Raw genomic sequence first — 23,337 nt, forward strand, 5'->3', positions numbered from 1 at the left:
GTCCTTGCCTGTCCTGAATAGATCTTTCCAACCTTTGCCTGTTATCTGCACTTCCAGGAAGCTGTTGGGATGCTTAGCTCAATTGGGGCTAGACGAGACCGAAGTCCCACTGAAGATCAGCCTCCTTCTAAGATATTCATCCAATCACACAGAGAGGAAGTGCCCCAAACCCAAACTGGCATCAAATTTCACACGGTCACCCAGGCCCAGGTCATGATGACTGAGACACAATCGCTGCCTGAGACCCACGATATGCATGAGCCCCAGCCTAAAGAGGAGCCCCTGCCCCAAGAACTTCCCCAGCCCCTCGGTCAACTTGAGCCTCTAGTACAGCACCAACCTCTAGCTCATCCCATACCTCTTACAAGGCACCAGCCCCAGCCCTCACCTCATCCTCAGATGCAGACTCAAGAGCCCCAAGTTCTGGCTCAGCCTGCTGCTCTGGCTGAGCTCCAGGCCCTGTCTCAGCACCAGGCCCAACCCCAGCTGCATCCCCAGGCTGTGCCTCAGATCCTTATCCAGCATTACTCAGAGTCCCAACCTCCACTACAAACATTCACATATGCACAAGCAGTCACTCGCTCACTGCCCAAGCCACACTCACAGTCACAGCCTCAGGTAGAAACCCATCCACAAACTCACACCACATTTCACACCCCAGTTTCTGCCCAGGCAGTGTCTAAACCTCAGTCCTACACTGAGGATCCAGTCCAGCCTGACACTAAGGCCTCTGTCCAGCCTCTACCACAACCCCAACCTCATGTGATCACCCAGGATACAACTCAGCACAAAATCAAGCCCCATGTCCTTACACTAACACATGATCAACCTTTTCCCCTAGCTTCACCCAAGTCCCCAGTTCCTGATTACCATTCCCAGATCTCTGCCCAGTCACAGGCTGAAAAGCTCCAGTCACGTGCCAAGAATCGACCCTGGATGCAAAAAAAGGCCCAAACGCAGGTTCGGACACAGACAACGGTAGCGCCACAAAAGAAGATTCAGGAGCAGTCATTAGTTCATACCCAGACTCAAGTCCGAACTCAGGCCCCAGTTCAGGCTCCACCCAAGACCCAGGCCCAGGCTCATCCTCAGACCAAGGTCCAGGTTGAACCACAGGCCCACATCCCGATTCATCCCCAAGCCCAGGTCCAGGTTGAACCCCAGGGCCGCATCCCGATTAATCTCCAAGCTCAGGTTCAACCCCAGGCCCACATCCAGGCTCATCCTCAGTCCCAGGTCCAGGTTCAACCCCAGGCCCACATCCCGATTCATCCCCAAGCCCAGGTCCAGGTTCAACCCCAGGCTCACATCCCGATTCATCTCCAAGCTCAGGTTCAACCCCAGGCCCATATTCAGGCTCATCCTCAGCCCCAGGTCCAGGTTCAACCCCAAGCCCACATCCCGATTCATTCCCAAGCCCAGGTTCAACCCCAGACCTACATCCAGGCTCATCATCAGGCTCAGGTCCAGCCTCCACCCAACACCCAGGTCCAGCCTCCACCCAACACGCAGGTCCAGGCTCATCCTCAGCCCAAGTTCAAGGTTCAACCCCAGGCTCACATCCCGATTCATCCCCAAGTCCAGGTCCAGGTTGAACACCAGCCTCACATCCCGATTCATCTCCAAACCCAGGTTCAGCCCCAGGCCCACATCCAGGCTCATCCTCAGCCCAAGGTCCAGGTTCATCCGAAGACCCAGGTCCAAGTTCAACCCCAAGCCCACATCCCGGCTCATACCCAAGTTCAGGTTAAACCCAAAGCCTACATCCAGGCTCATACTCATGTTCAGGTTAAACCACAGGCACACATCCAGACTCATACCCAGATTCAACTTCATCCTCAGGCCCAGGGTCGACCCCAGATCCAGGTACAGGCTGAACCACAGACCCAGGTCCAGGCTCCACCCCAGACCCACCACATCCAATTTCATCCCCAGGCCCAGGTCCAGACTCAAGCAAGCGTTGAACCTCAGTCCAGGTCTCAGACTGAAGTCCAAATTAAACCTAAGGTTCAGGCTCAGGCTCAAGTCCAGGTCCAGATTCAACCCCAGTCCCAGATCCAGGCTCAGCCGTTGGTCCATACCCAGAATCAAGTGCAATTTCACCCCCAGACCGAGTCCAAGATCCAGCCTCAGCCATGGGTTCATTCCAGAACTGAAGGATCGCCACAGGTTTATCCACCAACTCAGTCTCAGGTCAATCCTCAGCCATGGGCCAAGGCCCAGGCTGAAATTAGGGTTCAAACCCATCGTCAGGTCCAGTCCCAGCCATTAAGCCAGACCCAGGCCCAATCTCAAATCCAGCCCCAGTCACGGACACAGATTGAGGAACAAGCCCAAATCAAGCCCCAGCAATTGCCTCAATCCCAGGTACACACCCAGGTTCAGCTTAAGCCATGGACACTGAATACTGAAATAAAAACATTTCCACAAACATATCCGCCGACCCACAGACAGATCGAGCCTCAGTCATGGGCCCAGATTCAAGACCAGACTCCATCCCAGACAAAGACCCAAATCCATGTTCATGTCCAGGCTGAACCACAGGCCCAGACCAAGTCTCAGGTTCAGGTTGAGGTCCAGCTACAGCCACTTGCCCATGGCAAAACTGAACCAATGCCTCAAGTTCACCCAGAGGCAAAGGCCCAGCCCCAGGATCAACCCCAGCCCCAAGCTGTACTCCGTACCAAGGCCCCAGCCCTGGCACAAGCCCCACATCAGGCTTATACCGAGGCTTATAGCAAAGCACAGGCACTGGCTCGAGACAGATTTGAGGAAGCTAAACATTGCCTGCAAGACCACATCCTGGATGCTATTACAACGTTCCATGACACAGAAATCTCAGAAAAGGAAATGGAAAGGAAGGAGGTAGGCATCACATTTTGTTGGGGAAAAAGAGTTGCTTTAAAATGGGTGCAATCTATTTCAGGATTTTGTGCCAACCTGGATCTTTTGGAACACCTTGTATTCATAATTATTTAATTTGTTCAATCATATCTTGATCTGACATTTGTAAAAGCACCAGCTACAGTCGCAGACTGCAAATACTTCCTAAAGATCTGTACAGGAATTAACCAGTGTAGTTTACAATATAGAGCTGTCAGAAAACTATGGTAACTAGTTTGAAGGAATACCAGTACATAGACCTCCCATCCAGGACCAGAGTTGTGCACCCCTACTTTAAAAGTACTGTACATTCACTCACATAACAATTGCATTTGTGTTGAAGCAGTACGTTCCTTATTGCTATCTCAAAATTGTGCAACTGTTGAACATTATACTTAACAGTCTCTTCCCACTCCCAGGAGACCAAGAAAACATTGGACACGGAACTCCTTGAGGAGTTCCTGAGAGCAGCAGAAGGCATGGAGGCATTCTGCACTGTCGCTCAGCTGAGAGACCTGGAATTCTTCACCGAGTCAGTGAGGACACAGTGGGAGGTAGGCCGATTTGGCTTTGCGCCTAAAATAAAATATGTAATACCATCTCGTAGAACGCATTTATTTTGACAATGTTAGTGTACTATGGGGAAAAATCCAGTGTATGAGTATGGAGTGTATATGTGCTGTATATCTGTATATTTTCTTGGAACTGAATGTGTTTATATGGTTGGAAATTATGATGTTGTATTGTTATGTGTATGTGTTTGCATGGTTGAAAATGCAGATATTATAGTGCTATGCTGACCAAACATCATGTTTATCATTCACACCCCATCTTATAGAGCATCAGTCTTTCCTGCCCCTGTTACGTATGACTCAAATGCATGAATTTAAAGAGTAACTGCACTCAGTGTTTAGGCCTGTCTCCTCCTACTTCACAATTTTGAAAAATGCTTCCTGAGGTGGGTGGAGTAGGTGTGTGTGAATACTATTTGCATATAGTATTCTCTAACCAATCAGGTGCCGGCAGTCTCATTTTAAAGTAGGCATACGAACATGTTTTCAGCTAGTTTCATTACTCTTTAAGGTGCTTATGGAAATTCAAAATTCAAACAAAGAAAAACAATGGAGTGTGATTATTCCAATGTGTATTGCCAAACATCACTGAGGAACATTCATATGTGTTGCTGTAACACCTTAATGTGCGTCTGTATCTTGTCATTCTAAGCAATTTGCATGTTTCACTTTTCACCCAGGCTGTGCGTTTAGAGATAGAAGCATTTTCGAAGCACTTACAGTTTGAGGTTGAGCGAAGAAACTTTCACACAGCTGCTTTGCAATGCGAGATGCATATTAACAAAGAGAGATCCAGCGCTCACTCTAATCTTGTTCACAAGCACCAGGTACTGAAGTGTCTCATACTAACCAGCATGGTGGATGGGTTTTATGGTGTCCGATGTGCATGCATATCCTTATGTTTGGTGGAAATTCAACACTTCCCCTAAATTGAATTCAGTGTTTGTTCCAATATGCAATATGTGTGTAATATTTGCCTCATGTCGTCATTCGAAGTTAAAGGTAAAATGCCTTACTTGAATCTGAATTGAAATAATTTGTTATTATGAAGTGTTTGTGGCTGTGGCATTGACAAACTGATTATTAATCCATTAAGCCTATTATTAACTGGACTGTACATCAGTTGCATAATGTATTCAAATTTGAATATAAAGTAACAATGATTATTTATCACATTGCATTTATCACATATAACATATGGATAGCATGCTTCTCTGAATTCAAATCTGTATAAAATGCAACATGCCCCAGGCAGCGATCTAGCTGACATACCTTTTTGTTACTGCTAGCAGTTGGCAAACATGTTTGGCCACTCACCGGTGAGCTTCTGAAATGTTATCAACATAGCAATGAGCCCCAAGGTTTAGTAGCATAAAAGCAGACCTCATCTGTCTGAACAGGTTTATGAACGTGATTCACTACAAACCCTACACCAAAACTTCCATGTACTGGTTGTACATGTTTTAGTCGTGCAAAAATAGGTTTTAAATATATAAATAGGTTTTAAATATATTGATAAATCCTGAGTAGATAAATGCTCATTCAGAAAGTCTGAATTGACATTGTGGCTATGAATTCTGTTCCTGTACACTATATATCAGTGGCCACATGTGTCATTTGTCTCTCTCAGCTTGATAATAATGGGCTAGCTGTTTGACCTTGCTACTGTCAACTCCTTCTTTGTGTTGGCTTTAAATTATATTCAAACTACTTGTACAGATTGACTCCTTTGAACTGATACTTGGCAACTGCAAGCACAAAGCGGTTAACCCTAGTATCCTTGCCAAGAAGAATGATTTTTTATAATGGTAACCTCAAGGTATTTACGTACAGTATGCTGTTTAACTGGTAAGATCAGATGTACTGTGTCTGAATGTTCATGTTTTTAATGTTTGTTTTTCTGTGTGGGTTGATAACAGTATTTCATTACCCACGAATCATGTCACAGTTCCAACTGCTTATCTAATACAGTATGTTAACTAAATAGTATTTATAGTCAAGGTAATCAAATTACATTTATTATTAAAATAAGTTATTGCCCAAGAGGTTTTACAAAGCAGGGGATTACTCTCATAATAAGATTATTTGACTAGCTGTATATTTTGCTAGTTACCAAGAATGCAGAATAATGTTACATGCCTGCAATGTTTTTGATATAAGCATGGAATAAACAAATGGAGCTATGGGGTGGGCAAGTTTGTAAAATGCAAAAACAAAACTGAAAAATCATTGTTTCATAGAATGTATTGTAGATTTTAATTGCACAAGCATAGAGTCTTAATACATGTCTGCATTTATCCTACAGTATTGTGCATACACACCACAGATACATTATAATGGTTTTAGATATATTTGGCCGAACAGACAATTAATGTTTTGTACAAGCAATTTAATAATAAAATGAACATTTGAATTCAATCACATATCAATCAGATATACAGTCAGGTCCATAAATATTTGGACATTGAGAAAGTTTTTTGTTATTTTAGCTGTCTACCATAGACATGATATTAGAGTAATGAAATAATAAAAGAACAATAACTTCATCAATGACCAAATATTTATGGACCTGACTGTACCTTTCTCTTTTATCCATTCTCAGTTCATTCTCAGTCTCTTTTTTCTGCGTGTAATTGTTGCAGTCATGGTGCGAGGGTGCAGGGTACTCTGGTTTGCTGATGGGTTTGATTAATTCACTTCGGCGACACTAACGGGTGGAGTGGCTTTGGCCCTTGGGTACCTGGGGTCCACATTGGTGCCTGGTTGGCTGTGGAGTGACCACTGCTCTCCTCTCTCCAGACCTGCTTCTCCCCGGAGGGAAATCTGGCCCTGGCAGGGCGGCAGCTGGAGGTCCTGAAGGAGCTGTGCGACACCCTGAGCCCAGAGGATGCCCACCGGCTGGCCCAGGCCCAGCTCCAGGAGTGTGAGAGACGACTGGCAGCTATTCAGCGGCAGTTCAGCGGAGACAGGGAGCCACTGCCTCTCGACACCGGGTGAGACAGAGACCAGAGACGCTGTGTGCATATGAGTTGTGTAACCTGTGTGGTGTACTCTTTGCTAGTGTTGTGGCCTTTGGTCTTTTTAGTGTCCCACAAGTCTCTGTCCTTTCGCACATGTAAGACGTACATGAATACACACAATCACACACATAATGTACATAGATACATGATATCAAGGTTGCACCAATAAACCTTTTGTCTTGAATTGCCCTGACTCAAATTAATTGGAAGACACAAGATCAACTAAAGTACATCATCAATGCCCTGCCAGTGACTAGATACTGTAATTCCTATAATTCATGTGTCTTTCTTGCATATTTTGCCACATGAAAGGCTGGTTCCATCAGTAGAAGTGAGATTCCTCTTGGGAGTCTCTAATTAAGCATATGGGAGTCCATTAGCCCAGACTGAAGTGTGTGCTAAGTAGTGGTTCTCCCTTCCCCTTAGCTAACCTCCTGTTATTTTTGGGTTATCTTGTAGGCACCCTGCAGAGCCTGCTAAAGACAGGGCTGAGCACAGAGACTCTGCGATGTTGTTAGACGCTCCACGTGACAAAGCCAGACCTCAGGTACTGCTCTGCTCTGTTTCCTGCTCATTGGTAAATCCCACTCATCCTTTTCAATGAATGCTAAATACACGATCTCAGTAGCATTAAGCACAGTAATTCTGATATTTCAACAAATTATCCAAATGGTTTGTTATATAATGGTGGCGGCATTTTGATAATAAGGTTAAAATATTTAAGCTTTAATATGGGACTATTTTTCAGTCCCTGTAATTGGATGTGAATGTGTTATTCAATAGAATTTCCATTAATGGAGGACATGATTTTCAGGTTACCCAGGTGATTATCGGGGCAGACACAGTGGAGGTGAGGAAAGCTGAAAAAATTGTAATTGAAGATCAGACTGCCAAACTGGAGGCATTGGGCAGGTATGGTATTGAATGTCTTTCCATCTGTTGAAAGCTAAAAGCTTTTTTCACTGCAAAATTAAAGATACAGGCAAGGTAATAATTATGGGATTTAGTATTGTGTGTTTTAGCATGACTATGAGGTCATTTTACTGTTGCTAATCCAATTCACAGTGGTTTGAGACTCTACCCTTGCCACAATGGAGTGAGAAAGAAAGGAAGTATACAAGCTTATGTTTTTTCATATGCAGATATGAAGGTTCAAGAAATACCTTCCAGGCCCAACTGGCCAAGAACAAGCAGAGTCTACAGTCATTTCCCACAGATGACGTCTCTGCTGCTGATTTGAAAATCCACCTGCAGGATTTGGAGGTCTGACCAATCCCACAATCCTCCTCATGCTCAAATTAATTTGTTTTCTTGGATTTATTTGGTCTAGGAGTGCAATTATCTGGTTGCATTAGAATACCTAACCTCACATCCGAATGTGGTTCGTACAGCCAGCAAAATATCCATAATATTAAGGTTGTAATTGCGTATGCCTTCAATACTGGTATATCGAATGTGAAAGTGAGTGTGACGGATCGTAACTGTAAACTCTGCGGCCCAGGCTCTGCAGAAGGAGTCGGAGAAGCTCTGGAGTGAGTGTGAGCTTCAGGCCTCCCAGTGCTCCAAGTTCAAAGGGGAAGAGCATCGATTGGAGCAGGACAAGGCTGAACTGATGCAGGAGTGGCAAAGACAGCAGATCTTTCTACAGGGGAGGTACTATACAGCACTACACAAATCACTCTATACTGTGTGCCAGTCACTGAAGAATCTCCAATACAATACCATATACCTTTAATATCTATGAATACAGTATGACACTAGGTACTTGAATTATGGCATACCATGAAAAAAATGAATGTGCAATTCTCTCATTTCTATAATTTAAATAATCTGTTTTTTTTACTGTTCTGTCTGAAACAGACTTAAAATGTTTACGATGATCTATGTGACAGATTTCTCATTACATGTGATTTCACAAAGAAACACCCTGTACTCACACTTCTGTCGCACAACAATAAACACAATCAGTCTTTATTGTGTGTCAGGATGAAGTCCCTCCAAACAGCAGTTGAGCTGATTGAGCTAAGGGAGAAACAGATCGGTCACATCTCTGAGCGCCTGGACGAATACACCAGGAAACCCAAGGACGTCACGGCTTTCTCCCTTACAGACGCCCACTGCCTGCAGGATATAAAGGTTCTCTTAAGTGCAAACAAGTAGCTACCTTGAAATACTGAAATAGACAAGTATTTTTGTAAGTCTTATAGTCTTAAATTAAGAATTACCCAGAAATAGAGATAGTGAAATATTTCAGAATGGTTGGTGATTAATCAAATTACCATACTGTAAAAAGTGTTATGTAGACTTGAAGTACATGCAAATGGAGTGAGGACAAGATTACCCAAACAGGCAATACCAACTAATAAGCAAAGAATATAGTGAAAAACGGCTTAACTGCACTTCTGCATGAGTGCTGCTGAGGCTCTCTTCCTCAGGCTGTTTTCTCCTATGGCTTTTTTGTTTATCGGAGTTACAGTATCGAATGTAGAATTACCATATTTTCAGTTGCACGATTTTACCCGTAACCCTGATGTCTCCACTCTCCGCAGGCCCTGGAAGAGGACATCCAGCAGGAGATGGCCCAGCTGTCCAGGCTGGACGGCGAGGACAGCGCGGCTGTGGGGGACCCGGACCCCGCGGTCCGGCTGGCTGTGAGCCGCGCGGCGGCGGGCTGCAGGCGGACCCTGGAGCAGCTGCGGCAGCAGGTGAAGAAGAGCGAGGCGGCGTCGCGGGCGCTGGACCGCTTCCTCCTGTCGCTGCGCGCCCTGGCGCAGGACGTGGACGGCACGCGGGCGGCTCCCTGCGAGGACGGCGAGGTGCTGCGAGACTGCCGCGCGCGTCTGACGCGTCTGCGCCAGGGCGCCCGCAGCATGGCCGGCAAGGCCCCGCAGCTGGACCGCCTGCTGGAGGGAGCCGGGCTCAGCGTGACCCAGGACGCCGGCCCGGCCTCCTGCCTGGACGTGGTGTCGGCGCTGGAGGCCCGGCTGGAGGAGGCGGACGCGGGCCTGGCCGGGCGGCAGCAGGGCCTGCGGAGGGAGCAGGAGACGCGCTCCCTGGGCCTGAGGAGGAGGACGCTGATGGGGGCGCTGATGGAGCTGCAAGAGGCGGCCGAGAGGCAGGGCCTGAAGGAGCCCACGCTCCCCGCCGTGCAGCAACGGTGTGTGAGCGCAGTGCCCAACACCACGCACTCAGAGGGGGATTTCACTTTTAGATTATCCTTTATTTAACCAGGAATAAGAACACGTTTACATTTCACATTTCACATCACATTTTAAAGAGGGGCTGACACAATCAAGCTCTTTATATCCCCAGCTCATGTTAGCTATGAGCAGCAGGCAGTAAAAACTGAGATTGAAAATAACTGACCTCGTTTAAGGATATTAGTTCTGTTGGGAGCTTTGTCGAGTGTCTGAAGGCCAGGTTAGGACCGGTCGGCTTTGCGGTCAGAAGGCTGTGCATTCACTGTTTTGACTCTGCTGCCCCCTTCAGCATGCGTGCACTCACTGACGTGGAGAGCCGGCTGGCTGGGCACCGCACAGAGCTGGTCAACCTGCAGACCGCTGCTCGGGAGGGTGATATCAACCTGGAGGAGCTGGAGAGCCAGTGGGAGGACACCCAGAGAGCTGTGAACGAGCGGTGAGAGAGTGAGAGAGAATGAGCGGGGAAATGGAGGAAGAAGGGATTGGGTTGGACAAGAATAAAGAATGATAAGAAAAAGGGGAAATAAGAAAGAATAGAGGGCTAGGAAAGCAGAAAAGTGTGATAGATGGAAATACTTTCAGGTCATATTCTCACTTTCAGTAAATTTTATCTTCTCACAACCTTTTGAGGGCTTTTCTCTCCAAGTTTTTAACCTCGTTTGCTATTTGGAGCTTCAGGCCTGGAGTTTGCCCTTCTGTTACTGTGTATAGCGTCTTTGTGACGGCCTTCTGTAGAAAGCGCTACTCGAATAAAATTGAATTGAATTGAATACACTGTCTCACCATGCCCTCCATCTGCAGACTGAATGACTGGGGTTTCTGTGTTCGGCTTTGCAGACAGGAGCAGACCCGTGTGCTAATGGAACTGCTAAAGAAGTTCCAGAGCTGTCGCAGTCGCCTTAGCAACACGCTGCAGAGGGCGGAACAGACCGTCAGTGAGCAGGCTTCTTACATGGGCAAGGATAACCTCCAGAGGCTCATAGCCACGGTATACCCCAGTCCACGCACTCATGTGATAAATGCATGGGTCATTCCTTATGGCTCAATATTTTATCCACCACTAGATGGCACACTGTACCTTATGTTGTTTCTCAGCAAAACATGAGCCTGTCACTGTTTCTTCCCTGTTGTATATTCATATTGGTGCATTTTCATTACCTTTCATTAGCACGAGATAACATCTGCATACCTAGTGTCTAGAGTGGCTGATTGTTCGTTAGTTCTGTTACAGTTTTTTTTTTTTCAATTGCTAACAAGCATGTTTCATTACTGAGATCACTTCGTCAAAACTCTTCATACAATTCCCTGTACCAACACACAGCCTGGCATAACAGTTCATTTCATGCTCCAAATGCACCATAACTACCATAACTCTGCAAAATAAAATGTCTCAAAATAAAAATAATTCTGCCAAAACATCAGCACTAGTTTTCTTCCAATCAGAATACTTTGTCAATCATTGCACAATGATCTAAAGAACAGCAACATGGAGGTCACATGCACAGTAATGCTGGTTTAACCTTTGTGCATGATGCCTGATCCATCCCTGGCAATCATCAGCTGATATATCCAGGCATCTGGCATCCTATCTCTGTGTTGAATGTCACCACACATTCCTGTTCCTCTGCCCTTCCATTGTCCAGCCATTTATCTTCCTCTTTCGCCGACTTTTCTCCCTGGGTCCGTCCCATTTTTGGAGATGAAAATTTCTCAACTCCTGGGCTGGTCTCCAACTGAATCAGCTGTGATTATATTTAATAACCAATTTGCAATCAGCGGGACAATCTGTATTGACTTCAGTCAGCACATTGTTATTCATTATGAAAGCTTGTTTCGGGTTTTTAATGCATTTCAACATAGTTTTAGTGGCTTTGCTGTCCACTTGAATTTGAGCCTATGTGTTTGGAACCTGAGTGCATCAGTTTTGACATGGAGTATGCAAACATTTAGCTGTAGAAATATACAGGTTTTTTTTTTTTTTTGTGGTTGAGCGTAAATGAGAAATACATTCAAGAACACAATGACAACTGTGTTCACTGAATGGATTTTTTTGCCAAAGCAATCATTCACAGTTTGAGTAAGTACTGTGGTTCTAACTGTGAAGTGTCTTGAAAAAAATAAACTCTGTTTAAAAAAATGCTTGTTAGCAACTGTAAAAGTTGTAACACCCCTAGGAAATAAGGTGTTTGTGTTTGTTTTTGTGTGTGTGCGTGTTTGTACATACATTTGTACAAATATGCATGTGTGTCCTTTCCTCCAGGTCGATGGGATAAAGGAGGACTTGGCCAGCCTTGGGGAGGGGGTTGAGGAGATCAGGGGAGTGTGCAGGCAGCTGCAGTCCCAGCTGAAGAAGATCCCCGAGTGTGCGGACGCCCCGTTTGAGAGCGAGGCTGACGCCCTGGTGGACCGCTGGCTGGACGTGAGCCTCTCGCCTCTTTGTTTGTCTCGTGGTGATTGGTCTAACTGTAGCACCCCAGCTGCTTGGCATTATCCAGCAGCCTGTCACTGTGAGACACGGAGACAGCTGCTAATGCTGTCCTTATGTAGCACTCAGTCTGTTAGCCACATGGTTTCAATGGTCACAAGCCAGGGCATTGCCAATGATCTTCATTCTTCCAAAAAAAAAAAACAACTTTTAATCTGCCCCCATTTTCACCCAATTTCTGAAGCCACCTGTTTGTAAGAGTGCCAAGGCGCACTAGCTTGCTCTTGCCTCAAATTTCACGAAGATTGCTTTAAAGAGATAATATCTTCTCAATCTGTCTCACATTTGCAACACTGGCCTCTGAAAATTCCAACTTGCCTTGTTCCCGACAAAATTTCTCAGTAATAGCACAGCAGCTGAATAATGACATGCCTGTACACTCCCTGGTCTTCAGGTGACAGAGAAGACAGACTCCCATATGGACAACCTGCACGTGGGGCTGGAACTGTGGGACAAACTGCAGCTGCTGGGGGGAGAGGTGGACAGCTGGATGAACAGAAAGATGTCCATGTTTGCCGAAGAGAGACACCCCTTCCAGTGTGAGGACGAGGTCACAGCACTGCAGGTACTGTAAACACACCGGCCACACCAGGATTTCACATTCCTGTGACCGCTATACAAGTGAGGAAGTATGCATTAAAACACTGGATTGAATTTCATATTCTCCTGCTCATCTACAAAGGTTGCAAGAAACTGATTACTCTATATTGAATTTTTTGTATTTTTATTTTGAATGGGTGAAGGGTTGGCACGGTGGTGCAGTGCATAGCACTGTTGACGCTAGGTTAGGTTAATTGGAGAGTCTAAATTGCCCCTAGGTATGAGTATGTGAGTGAATGGTGAGTGTGCCCTGTGATTGATTGGAGGCCTATTTTCCAGCCCCCCAATGCCACTAACTAGGCATAAGCAGGTTAGGTAATGGATGGATGGATGAATGGGTGAATGGGTTGCCTTCCTATTGCATTTTACGTTTAAATCCAGTCGTGTGTAGGGAATAAGCGCGTACCCGTAATCCCTTGTGTTCTCAGGATGAGATCCAGGCTCAGGATGAGAACATTGAGCGTTTCCACAGGAAGTCCTCTGAGATCCAGCAGCTCCTCCAAAACAAAGAATCTCCGCTGGAGCTGCAGGCGAGTAATAGTTCAGCAGCCTCCCTTGGGCGGTGCTCTGAAGCGGAGACTGTGTTTTCTCACCTCCACCGCACCCACAGGTGATGGAGACCCAGCTGAGGAAGAAGATGGAGCAGGTGAAGGAGCTGTTCGCCGACAACAGCGACGTGTTTCAGGAGCTGATGGCGGTGAGGCGGGACATCGCCGAGCGGATCTCCGAATGCCAGTCCTCCCTGCAGGCCATCGAGGCTGCTATGAGCACGCTCAGTGCCACAGACAACCCCCAGCTCCTCGCCCAGATCCAGGTGCCCAGTCTCAACCCAGGGAAAACCCATTTGCAAAGTGCGGTTATCCTATAGTAATAATTAATGTATTTCTCAGCAGTGCAACTTTTAATTAAATGTATCATAATCTGAAAGCCATGACAGTAATCTTTATATTCACTCATATGTGAAGTGTTCCAATGTTTTCTGATCATGTTGATATGTTTTATAATACGGCATATTGCAGTATGTTCTGATTCCATGAGGGATATCTCGCAAGGATGCTGATGACCTTGACAAAGAATATCACAGGTTTATGACAATTATTTGAATCGTTTTCGGAAAAACCTTAAGGGAAAAACTGTAGTCGCAGTGTTAGGGAGCGTTTGTCAGACCGGGTGAATAGCGCTGTAAGAGTATTGGGACGCCTGTCTCTGCAGGAGCTGTCGGAGCGCCTGCACTCAGAGGCTGAGCAGGCCGACTCCCTGCTGAAGGAGGTCAGCCTCATGGCCGGCGTGGCCAGTCCTCACGCCCTGCGGGCCCTCACTGCTGAGGGGGCCCGGCTGAAAGAGAGCGTCCGGCACGCCCAGGAGCTCATCGTTCAGAAGAAGGAGCAGGTGGAGAGAGGCTTCCTCAGGGCCATCAAAGGTGAGTTGGCTCAGGTGGTGACAGAGGGGGGACACCCCAAATGCCAATCATAGCTTTACTGCATTCCACTGTGACCAAACGGCAGATAATTAAGTCCTTTCAGTGGCTGTAAAGGGAAGTAATAGCCTGAAAGGGTAAATAGGCTAGTGGCTATAGTGCTTGAAGGGGACCTGGACGTTTTGGTGGTTCAAACTTCGGTGTAGCCACAATAGGATCAGTGAAGCTGTTGGGCAAGGCCCTTGATCTTGAACCACACGCTCCTGGGGAGGACTGGCCCCTGCATAGTCTAATCAACTGTGAGTCACTTTGGATAAAAGTGGCTGCTGAATAAGAGTCATATAAAGTCATATGTTTCTCATTATATCTTTAGCATCAGGACCTTTTCTGTCTGTTCCAGATGACTGCCAAGCCTTTGAGGAGTGGTTCCAGGACCTCCAGCTCTCTGTGAACGAGTGCTTTGAGAACCCAGAGCAGAGGGAGGACGTGGAAGCTTCGCTGCAGAGACTGACTGTGAGTCCCACTGCCGTTCGCCCCAGGAACACGCTGCCCGACAAGGCCTTTGGGCGGATGTGCTAACAAGTACTTAATTCTTATATTGAGACATAAAATCATATTTCTCTTACTTTTTTATAAATAAGACAAATGAGGAGAGACAGTTTTACTCTTTTCAAGATTTGAAAATTGGGAAAGTACTCAAACAGTTACTAAAATCAAGATAATGTTGTCTGAGATAAAAAAAGAGAAGATTTTATTTTACATTATAAGACTAAAACACTTGTTAAGACAGACTTTTTTTTAGGTGCTGACGTATCTCCTATCTCTGCAGCAGGGATTCTTGGGGTTTAAGGAGGGGGAGAGGAGGCTGGCTCGGCTGAAAGAGCGTTTGGCCAACGCTGGAGAGGAGCTCCACTCCGACCAGCTGGATCCACTCAGTGTCTTGCTGCAGGACCAGGAGAAGGAGCTGACCACATTCAGAGCACACTGCCAGGACCGACACAACCACCTGGAGGCCTGCCTCGGCACACTCAACAGGTACACACCTCACCACGGATTTCCTTGAAATATGAGACAGGTGTGCGCTGTAATTGGATGCGTTTAATCTGTGTTTATATCCGGCTGCAATTGGGAATGTCTTTTTGTGTTTCAGTCTACGGGAGGAATACAGCCATATGGACACATGGCTGCAAGCAAGAGAACACAAGCTAGCACAAGGGGAGGAGCTTAACCGCTTGCAAGAAGAAGTTCTCAAAGAACGGTAATCGTCACTAAAGGAATGTTGGATGTCAAGAGAAAGACAAAACTGTAATCGCAATATCTGAGTATACTCTGCACACATCGACCATGTATTGTACATACTTTGATGATGATAGTGATTTTAAAGTGGCAATGATGGTAATAATGATGATGATGATGATGATGATGATGGTGATGGTGATGATGGAGTTTTGAAAGTGACAAGGATGGTATTAATGGTGGTATTGATGATGGTGATGGTGATGATGATGATGATGATGATGAGAGTAATGGAGAGCTGGTCTTCCCTATGCTGCAGTGACCGTATAGAGGGTCTCACCAGCCTGGTGGTTGCAGTTCGTGGACAAGGCCTGCGGAGTGATAGGCTGGTGAGAGAAAGTGATGACCTGCTGCAGCGGTATCACGGTCTGTTGGCTCGGCTCGACAGCCAGGCAGAGGCCCAGAGCACCCTGGTCAGGGAGACACAGGCGTTTGAGGCCCAGGCAGAAAGCACCAGAGCCTGGATTGGAGACCTGCAGCAGAGGGTGAAATCTCTGGACAAAGGCACTGTAGGAACACAGGCTGAGATTGAAGACAGAATGCAGAAAGTTCAGGTTTGAGAACCATTCTCCCTTCAGTGTTTTGCATTCTGGTTGCCTGGAAGATGTAAATAAATAAAAATAGAATCGATCAGTCTGCAACTGCAACTTTGAAAAGATGACATTCATGATATTTAAAGTGGCTTCAGAATAATTGGCATCAATCTATACTCTGTAATCTATAATGAAAAAAAAGTGAAGTCAAAGTAAAAGCTGTGGTGTATTTACCTCTATTTCTGAAGAAGAAATAGTTTTATTTGCCTGATTCTTATTTCAGTGTCCTGTCTGTCCAGCCTCATAAGTTCAATTTCTTGCAGATGTTTTTTTTTTTATTAAGAGAAACGCTCCAGCCTGCTCTGTATATTAAATTCAGTTGTTGACCATGACTGTGTGTCTGGCTGTCTTTGTGTTCAGGCACTTCTCAGCACCAGGTATGAAGGAGAATCCAAACTGCAGGGTCTGAGGTGGGGGGCACAGAGGCTATCCCAGCAGAAAGACCTGGAGAAGGGCAGGAGGTGTGGAGTCCTGCAGACAGTGAAAGATGCTGAGGAGCAGTGGAGAGGAGTCATGCAGTCTGCAGAGGAGCTGCTCGGACAGGCAGAGGCCCAGAGCGCCCTGGTCAGGGAGACACAGGCGTTTGAGGCCCAGGCAGAAAGCAGCAGAGCCTGGATTGGAGACCTGCAGCAGAGGGTGAACTCTCTGGACAAAGGCACTGTGGGGACACAGGCTGAGATTGAAGACACACTGCAGAAAGTTAAGGTAAGAGAGCCATTCTGTCTGGCTCAGCTTCTTTATATGTTTTACATTGTGGGCACTTGGAATGGAAAAGAAATGAATTGGTCATTGGGGATTTGGTCTTGGTTATTCTTTGAGTGAAAATAATTCAGGCAGATTTTCAGAGAATGGGAAAATTGGTCTCATGATATTTGGCATTTTCTTCTGACATTTATTCAATTTTTCACTCATTCAAATTGTTCCACTTTCTTTTCACATCACCTTTGGTCACATCAATTTTATGCATTCAACTGTTCCAGTGAAGGGGCAGCATTAAATTTCCCTGTTGTGCATTTGATTGTCCCACCTGACTCTAGCTTTGCAGTATACTTCCTGCAGATTTTTAATTATGAGCTATTTCCTCTTTTCCTGCTATTATACAAAATCTACTGTCTGTCTGACTGAGGAGGATTAAGGTTAAGCAGCCAGAGAGAAACAAGCAGTGGAAAATATCTAAATTCTTTACAAACATTTTATTTTAATGTAAAATAAACTTTTGGTTTTGTGCCTTTATTTAAGAAATGTACAAATGGGTGGAAAAATCTCTTCTCTCCCCTTTGGTAGCCAAAGAAAAAATTAAGATTATTATTGTTTTTTTGGTAGATTGAAAAGATTACATAAAGCGAAAATTTTATTAATATTAATTCATAATTAGCTGTTGGAAGTTCCTCAGTGTCTATGTAACTGTACAATGAACAGAAGTTGCAGGCAGAATTTCATAACTAATTATTTGAATTGGATGCTGGGTGTCTATCCTGAACGATGATTCTGGGCAAACATTCAATCAGGAGCTCAGTACTGTTTATTCTCCATGAGCTGCTTGAACAATGCTTACTGGAGCAATTACAAATGGTTTGAGCACCTGACATCCTCTACATTCCTGAAGGTATTCAGCCGAGATACAATTCCACGCAATGTATCTCACCAAGAACCCTAGCACTTTCAGAAAGCCACTAAATGGCCTAAATCGACGTTGAAATCTTTTACTGTTTACTTGCTTTTGCTTTTTGCGCCTACAGCAGAAGGAATCCACTGGTCCATAAAAAACATGTCAGTACACAACAAAGGAAATGGTAGTAGAAAAAGGAGCTGGTAGTGCAAGTTCCTTTCTTCTCAAACCATCTGCAAGCCATCTTTGAGAGCTCATTTGAATGTTACATTACCTCTCTCTCATGTCTCATGTCAAGTAGAACAGGGAATCTGTGATGATATAAACTGCCCAGCAAAAATACGATGTGGACTGAAGTAAGCTCTCAACTGAATACAGGACCATGCCTGCATTGGAAGACATGTGAATGAAGCACATGTGGACTCTATTGTCACTTTGTATTTATTGTCTATCTGTTTGCTTATCTGTCTGGCTCGCTTTGTGTTCAGGCTCTTCTCAGTGTCAGGTATGAAGGAGAATCCAAACTGCAGGACTTAAAGCAGAGTGGACAGAGGCTATCTCAGCAGAAAGGCCTGGAGGAGAGCAGGAGGTGTGGTGTCCTGCTGTCAGTGGGAGATGCTGAGGAGCAGTGGAGAGGAGTCATGCAGTCTGCAGAGGAGCTGCTCGGACAGGCAGAGGCCCAGAGTGCCCTGGTCAGGGAGACACAGGCGTTTGAGGCCCAGGCAGAAAGCACCAGAGCCTGGATTGGAGACCTGCAGCAGAGGGCACAGTCTTTGGACAAAGGCACTGTGGGGACGCAGTCTGAGATTGAAGACAGAATGCAGAAAGTTCAGGTTAGAGAGCCATTCTGTCTGGCTCAGCTTCTTTATGTGCTTTAAATCTTTGTTACTTAAAAACAGAACTGAAATGAAATATAATTGATCCATCTTTTTCTGTTTTTTCTTTTTAATGCAACTTCTACATTGTGACTTGATATATGTGAAATACGATGAGGGTCTAGTGTTCATCTGTCCATTCTGTGAGCCAGTGGCACTACAATGACTCCTCTTTCCCCCTCACTCCTTCCTGGCAGGACTCCCCTAACTTTGGCAGAGCTGGATAGGGCTTGCTCAGGTTTTCAAGTGGGCATCCTGCTTCTTCATTTTTTTTGTCAACAGTATTTTATGTTAATGTAATGTGGTAACTTCATGTGTGTTCCTGTCTTGCCTAGGGCTCACTTGTAGTAGAGATGTAAATCTCAATGACTTCCCTGGTAAAAACTAAAATAGCCAATGACACCTCAAGAGGGCTTGACAACAGAACCAACGTCCTGGAACCACCTCCTCGGACCACTGCTCAGCTCAAGCCCCTCCTCACTACGACTCTGCTTGGCCAGATCAAACGTGATGCCACAAGCTTTTTTTCTTGCTACTCTTTCAATGCGGAGGAGCTCCAGGGTTCCCCAGAGTGAACCTCAAACCTCAACTAGTAGATTCCAGGCTTTCCATCACCACTGCTCTCTCTTGAAGATGAGCACCTGGTATTTATTTGATCCTCTTCCCAGTTCACTGTGAGCTGAACCTGGTCCACCTGTTTTGTGCCACTTGACTAGAGGACAATGTCTGGTATGAGCCTTGTGTTGGTAATTTCCTCCAGAAATTTGAGCTGGCTCTTGAGATTCATGATGCATCTTCCAGTCACCTGCTGTGGCATGGATACCTTTGTCCTTCACTCCCTTCGATGCACTCTCACCTGCTTCGAGAAAGTTGATTGAACAGATGCCCTGGCTAAGCTGATTATCCTTCTTAACAGCTTGCTTCTGTCCTACAGCCAGCTGTGCTAGGATTTAGTCATGACACCACCTGAATTTTCCATGTGTCTGTCTTGCTTGACAGGAAGAGAGTATGTGCTCCAAGCTAACTGGTTTTCCAATTATTGAATAGCTAGAGATCTCTACCAACCCCCCTGTGGAGGATCGTTGGTGTTAAACATCCTACTGAATCAGCGTCTTCTCCTGTGCACTCTCCCACCGAGTCCAGCTGCACTTTTTTTTCATGCCCAGGACCCCTGACCTACCAGCTTTCTTCCTCCACCTTTCGGGGTTCCATATGCACCATACTGCGATGTTCTCTTGGGTCTTCCTTCTTCTAGCTTGGCCTGGCCACAACCCAGGCCCAGCCTACCTGCGTCCACTAACCCAACAGTGTCTGCATGTTGCTGCTGTTCCTCCACCTCCTTGAGTGCTTTGTTGACTGACCACTTGCAACCCGTTCTGACTTCCGTCTTTGCCTGGTGGACCTTCTCGTCCTTGCTATCCCTCCACATCACACTGGTGGTTGTATGTCCCATTTGTCCTGCAAGGATAGTAACTGGGACAGATTTTCAGAGAGGAATGACTAGTTATATTCTCATCGTCTTTTTAGATTCATCAATTTAATGCAACAGTTCCAATCAATGTTTTGTTTATTTACCTCTATTTCTGAAAAAGGTCAGTTATATTTGCTTTATGTTCATTTGACTGTCCAGTTAAATTTCTTGTCAATTTGTTTTTTTGTTAAGAGCAATGCTCCCACCTGCTTTGTATATTCAATTGAATTTACTTCAGTTCAATTCAGTTGTATGACATTGACTGTCTGTATGTTCAGGCTCTTCTCAACACCAGGCATGAAGGAGAATCCAAACTGCAGGACTTAAAGCAGAGTGGACAGAGGCTATCTCAGCAGAAAGACCTGGATGAGAGCAGGAGGTGTGGGGTCCTACAGACAGTGGGAGATGCTGAGGAGCAGTGGAGAGGAGTCATGCAGTCTGCAGAGGAGCTGCTGAGACAGGCAGAGGCCCAGAGTGCCCTGGTCAGGGAGACACAGGCATTTGAGGCCCAGGCAGAAAGCACCAGAGCCTGGATTGGAGACCTGCAGCAGAGGGTACACTCCCTGGACAAAGGCACTGTGGGAACACAGGCTGAGATTGAAAACAGAATGCAGAAAGTTCAGGTTAGAGAGCCATTCTGTCTGGCTCAGCTTCTTTACCTGCTTTAAATCGTGGATACTTAAAAACAGAACTGAAATGAAATAGAATTGATCCGTCCTTTTCAATTTTTTCTTTTTAATGCAACTTCTACATTGTGACCTGATATATACGAAATACGATGAGGGTCGGGTGTTTCTCTGTCCATTCTTTGAGCCAATGGCACTACAATCACCATCGGCGATTACTGATGGTGGAGTGAAGAACAAACAATACCTTTGTTCTTCACTTCCATTGATGCACTCTCACCTGTTCTGAGAAAGTTGATGGAGCAGATGCCCTTGGCTCAGCTGATTTTCCTTCTTAACTGCTTGCTTCTGTCCTACAGCCAGGATTTGGTCATGACACCACCTGAACTTTCCATCAGTCAGTCCTGCTTGACAAAAAGAGAGTATGTGCTCCAAGCTAGTTTTCCACATAGTGAATAGCTAGAACTCTCTACCAACCCCCCTTTGGAGGATTGTTGGAGTTGAACATCATACACTGAGCAAAGGAGATACTTGATTTGCTGCCCCCCCCCATGCTCTGGATGCCCTACTGAATCAGTGCCCTCTCCTGTGCGCTCTCCCACCCAGTCCAGCTACACTTTTTTTCATGCCTAGGACCCTTGACCTATCAGCTTTCTTCCTCCACCTTTCGGGGTTCCCTCTGCACCATACTGCAATGTTCTCTTGGGTCTTCCTTCTTCTAGCTTGGCCTAGTTTCACAACCCAGGCCCAGCCTACCTGTGTCCACTAACCCAACAGTGTCTGCATGTTGCTGCTGTTCCTCCACCTCCTTGAGTGCTTTGTTGACTGACCACTTGCGACCTGTTCTGACTTCCGTCTTTGCCTGGTGGACCTTCTCATCCTTGCTGTCCCTCCACATCACACTGGTGGTTGTATGTCTTATTTGTCCTGCAAGGATAGTAACTGGGACAGATTTTCAGAGTGAAATGACTTGTTACTTGATTGATTGTTTTATTATTCATGGCGTCTGTTGTTTTATGTTCTTCTGACATTTCTATAATTGGGCTGGCATTTTACCCCATTGTTCTATATTCTTATTGTCTTTTTAGATGCATCAATTTAATGCATTCTAACAGTTCCAATCAACATTTTGTGTATTTACCTTTATTTCTGAAAAGGGTCAGTTATATTTGCTTTATGCTCCTTTGACTGTCCTGTCTGCCTCACAGTTTAATTTCTTGCCGATTATTTATACAGAGCAGCTCCTACCTGCTCTGTATAGTCAATTTAATTTACGTCATTTCAATTCAGTTGTATGACATTGACTGTCTGTATGTTCAGGCCCTTCTCAACACCAGGTATGAAGGAGAATCCAAACTGCAGGACTTAAGGCAGAGTCGACAGAGTCTATCCCAGCAGAAAGGTCTGGATGAGAGCAGGAGGCTTGGGGTCCTGCAGACAGTGGGAGATGCTGAGGAGCAGTGGAGAGGAGTCATGCAGTCTGCAGAGGAGCTGTTTCAGGATGTTGGAGAGCTGCTGAGACAGGCAGAGGCCCAGAGTGCCCTGGTCAGGGAGACACAGGCGTTTGAGGCCCAGGCAGAAAGCACCAGAGCTTGGATTGGAGACCTGCAGCAGAGGGTGAAATCTCTGGACAAAGGCACTGTGGGGACGCAGGCTGAGATTGAAGACAGACTGCAGAAAGTTCAGGTCAGTTAAATGACCAAACACAGTTAAATGTTTTACATGTTTAAATCTAAACATGGTAAAAGAAAAGCATCCTCATGGAGAATATGCGTTTCCGTGCTTTTCTGACCCTACGGCTAAGATTTTACTTATTAGTGTTCATTAATTTAGATCTATGAGTTCCAAGCCTCTGTAAACTGTCTGTGAAATTTGATCGTTCTTTTTGCTCTTCCAGAATGCATGAATATATTTTCTATTTACCAAGGTAGATGCTGCACCTTTATCCGTTTTGATTCATTTTTTGATTTACTCAGAATGTTAAATAGTTTACAGAAGATCAAAATGATTTTCTCTCATTATTTGCCAGAAAAATGTTAATTTTCTTGGAGACAAAGCAAATACTCTACAAATTGCTAATCGTAACAGTATAATTCCTCAACAGCTTTTACAAAATACATTATTATAGTGTAATTAAATAATTTTAGGGGATTTACAAAATAATCTCTTAGGGAGTTTTATTGGGATAAAATAAATCTAGAGAAAGGAAAGTGATACTGGGTCCCATTTAGTTTTTCTTTAAAATTGCACAGCACTTAAACAACAATAAATGGAGCCTAAAGTTATAGTAACTGTATTATATTTGTATCACAATGTACTTTCTTTTCTTTTTCTTTCTTTCTTTCTTTCTTTCTCAGGCTCTTGTCAGTGCCAGGAGTGAAGGCGAATGTAAACTGCAGGACTTAAAGCAGAGTGGGCAGAGGCTATCCCAGCAGAAAGGCCTGGAGGAGAGCAGGAGGTGTGGTGTCCTGCTGTCAGTGAAAGATGCTGAGGAGCAGTGCAGAGGAGTCATGCAGTCTGCAGAGGAGCTGCTGAGGTATCCGGCCGTTCTCATGGCAGTTGTCCTGGAGCTGTGGTACATACTTTCTGAATGTTTTAATGTAATAATTGGCATAGAAAAGCCCTCAGCGGGAATGGCTTCAGTGAATGGAATCCAATTAAAAAAATATCCATAGAGACAAAGCTCTTTG

General features: G+C 45.4%; 1 protein-coding gene across 1 annotated transcript in view; it reads left to right on the forward strand.

The window, feature by feature from the left end:
• syne2b (spectrin repeat containing, nuclear envelope 2b) overlaps positions 1 to 23,337 on the forward strand; it is a 137,055-nt gene that overhangs the window by 31,017 nt on the left and 82,701 nt on the right. The window contains exons 24-49 of the mRNA XM_061251223.1: positions 58 to 2,865; positions 3,303 to 3,437; positions 4,136 to 4,282; positions 6,255 to 6,448; positions 6,935 to 7,022; positions 7,290 to 7,387; positions 7,618 to 7,738; positions 7,977 to 8,128; positions 8,461 to 8,611; positions 9,025 to 9,632; positions 9,965 to 10,111; positions 10,513 to 10,663; positions 11,936 to 12,094; positions 12,555 to 12,725; positions 13,189 to 13,290; positions 13,371 to 13,574; positions 13,973 to 14,180; positions 14,578 to 14,690; positions 15,007 to 15,212; positions 15,328 to 15,435; positions 15,733 to 16,027; positions 16,427 to 16,771; positions 18,164 to 18,508; positions 20,300 to 20,644; positions 21,968 to 22,333; positions 23,005 to 23,222. Of these exons, the coding sequence (XP_061107207.1) occupies positions 58 to 2,865; positions 3,303 to 3,437; positions 4,136 to 4,282; positions 6,255 to 6,448; positions 6,935 to 7,022; positions 7,290 to 7,387; positions 7,618 to 7,738; positions 7,977 to 8,128; positions 8,461 to 8,611; positions 9,025 to 9,632; positions 9,965 to 10,111; positions 10,513 to 10,663; positions 11,936 to 12,094; positions 12,555 to 12,725; positions 13,189 to 13,290; positions 13,371 to 13,574; positions 13,973 to 14,180; positions 14,578 to 14,690; positions 15,007 to 15,212; positions 15,328 to 15,435; positions 15,733 to 16,027; positions 16,427 to 16,771; positions 18,164 to 18,508; positions 20,300 to 20,644; positions 21,968 to 22,333; positions 23,005 to 23,222 (7,985 nt within the window). The remainder of the gene's footprint in view (positions 1 to 57; positions 2,866 to 3,302; positions 3,438 to 4,135; positions 4,283 to 6,254; positions 6,449 to 6,934; positions 7,023 to 7,289; positions 7,388 to 7,617; positions 7,739 to 7,976; positions 8,129 to 8,460; positions 8,612 to 9,024; positions 9,633 to 9,964; positions 10,112 to 10,512; positions 10,664 to 11,935; positions 12,095 to 12,554; positions 12,726 to 13,188; positions 13,291 to 13,370; positions 13,575 to 13,972; positions 14,181 to 14,577; positions 14,691 to 15,006; positions 15,213 to 15,327; positions 15,436 to 15,732; positions 16,028 to 16,426; positions 16,772 to 18,163; positions 18,509 to 20,299; positions 20,645 to 21,967; positions 22,334 to 23,004; positions 23,223 to 23,337) is intronic.

This window comes from Conger conger, chromosome 1 (genome assembly GCF_963514075.1).
Source record: "Conger conger chromosome 1, fConCon1.1, whole genome shotgun sequence".
In the NCBI taxonomy this organism is placed as follows: Eukaryota; Metazoa; Chordata; class Actinopteri; order Anguilliformes; family Congridae; genus Conger; species Conger conger.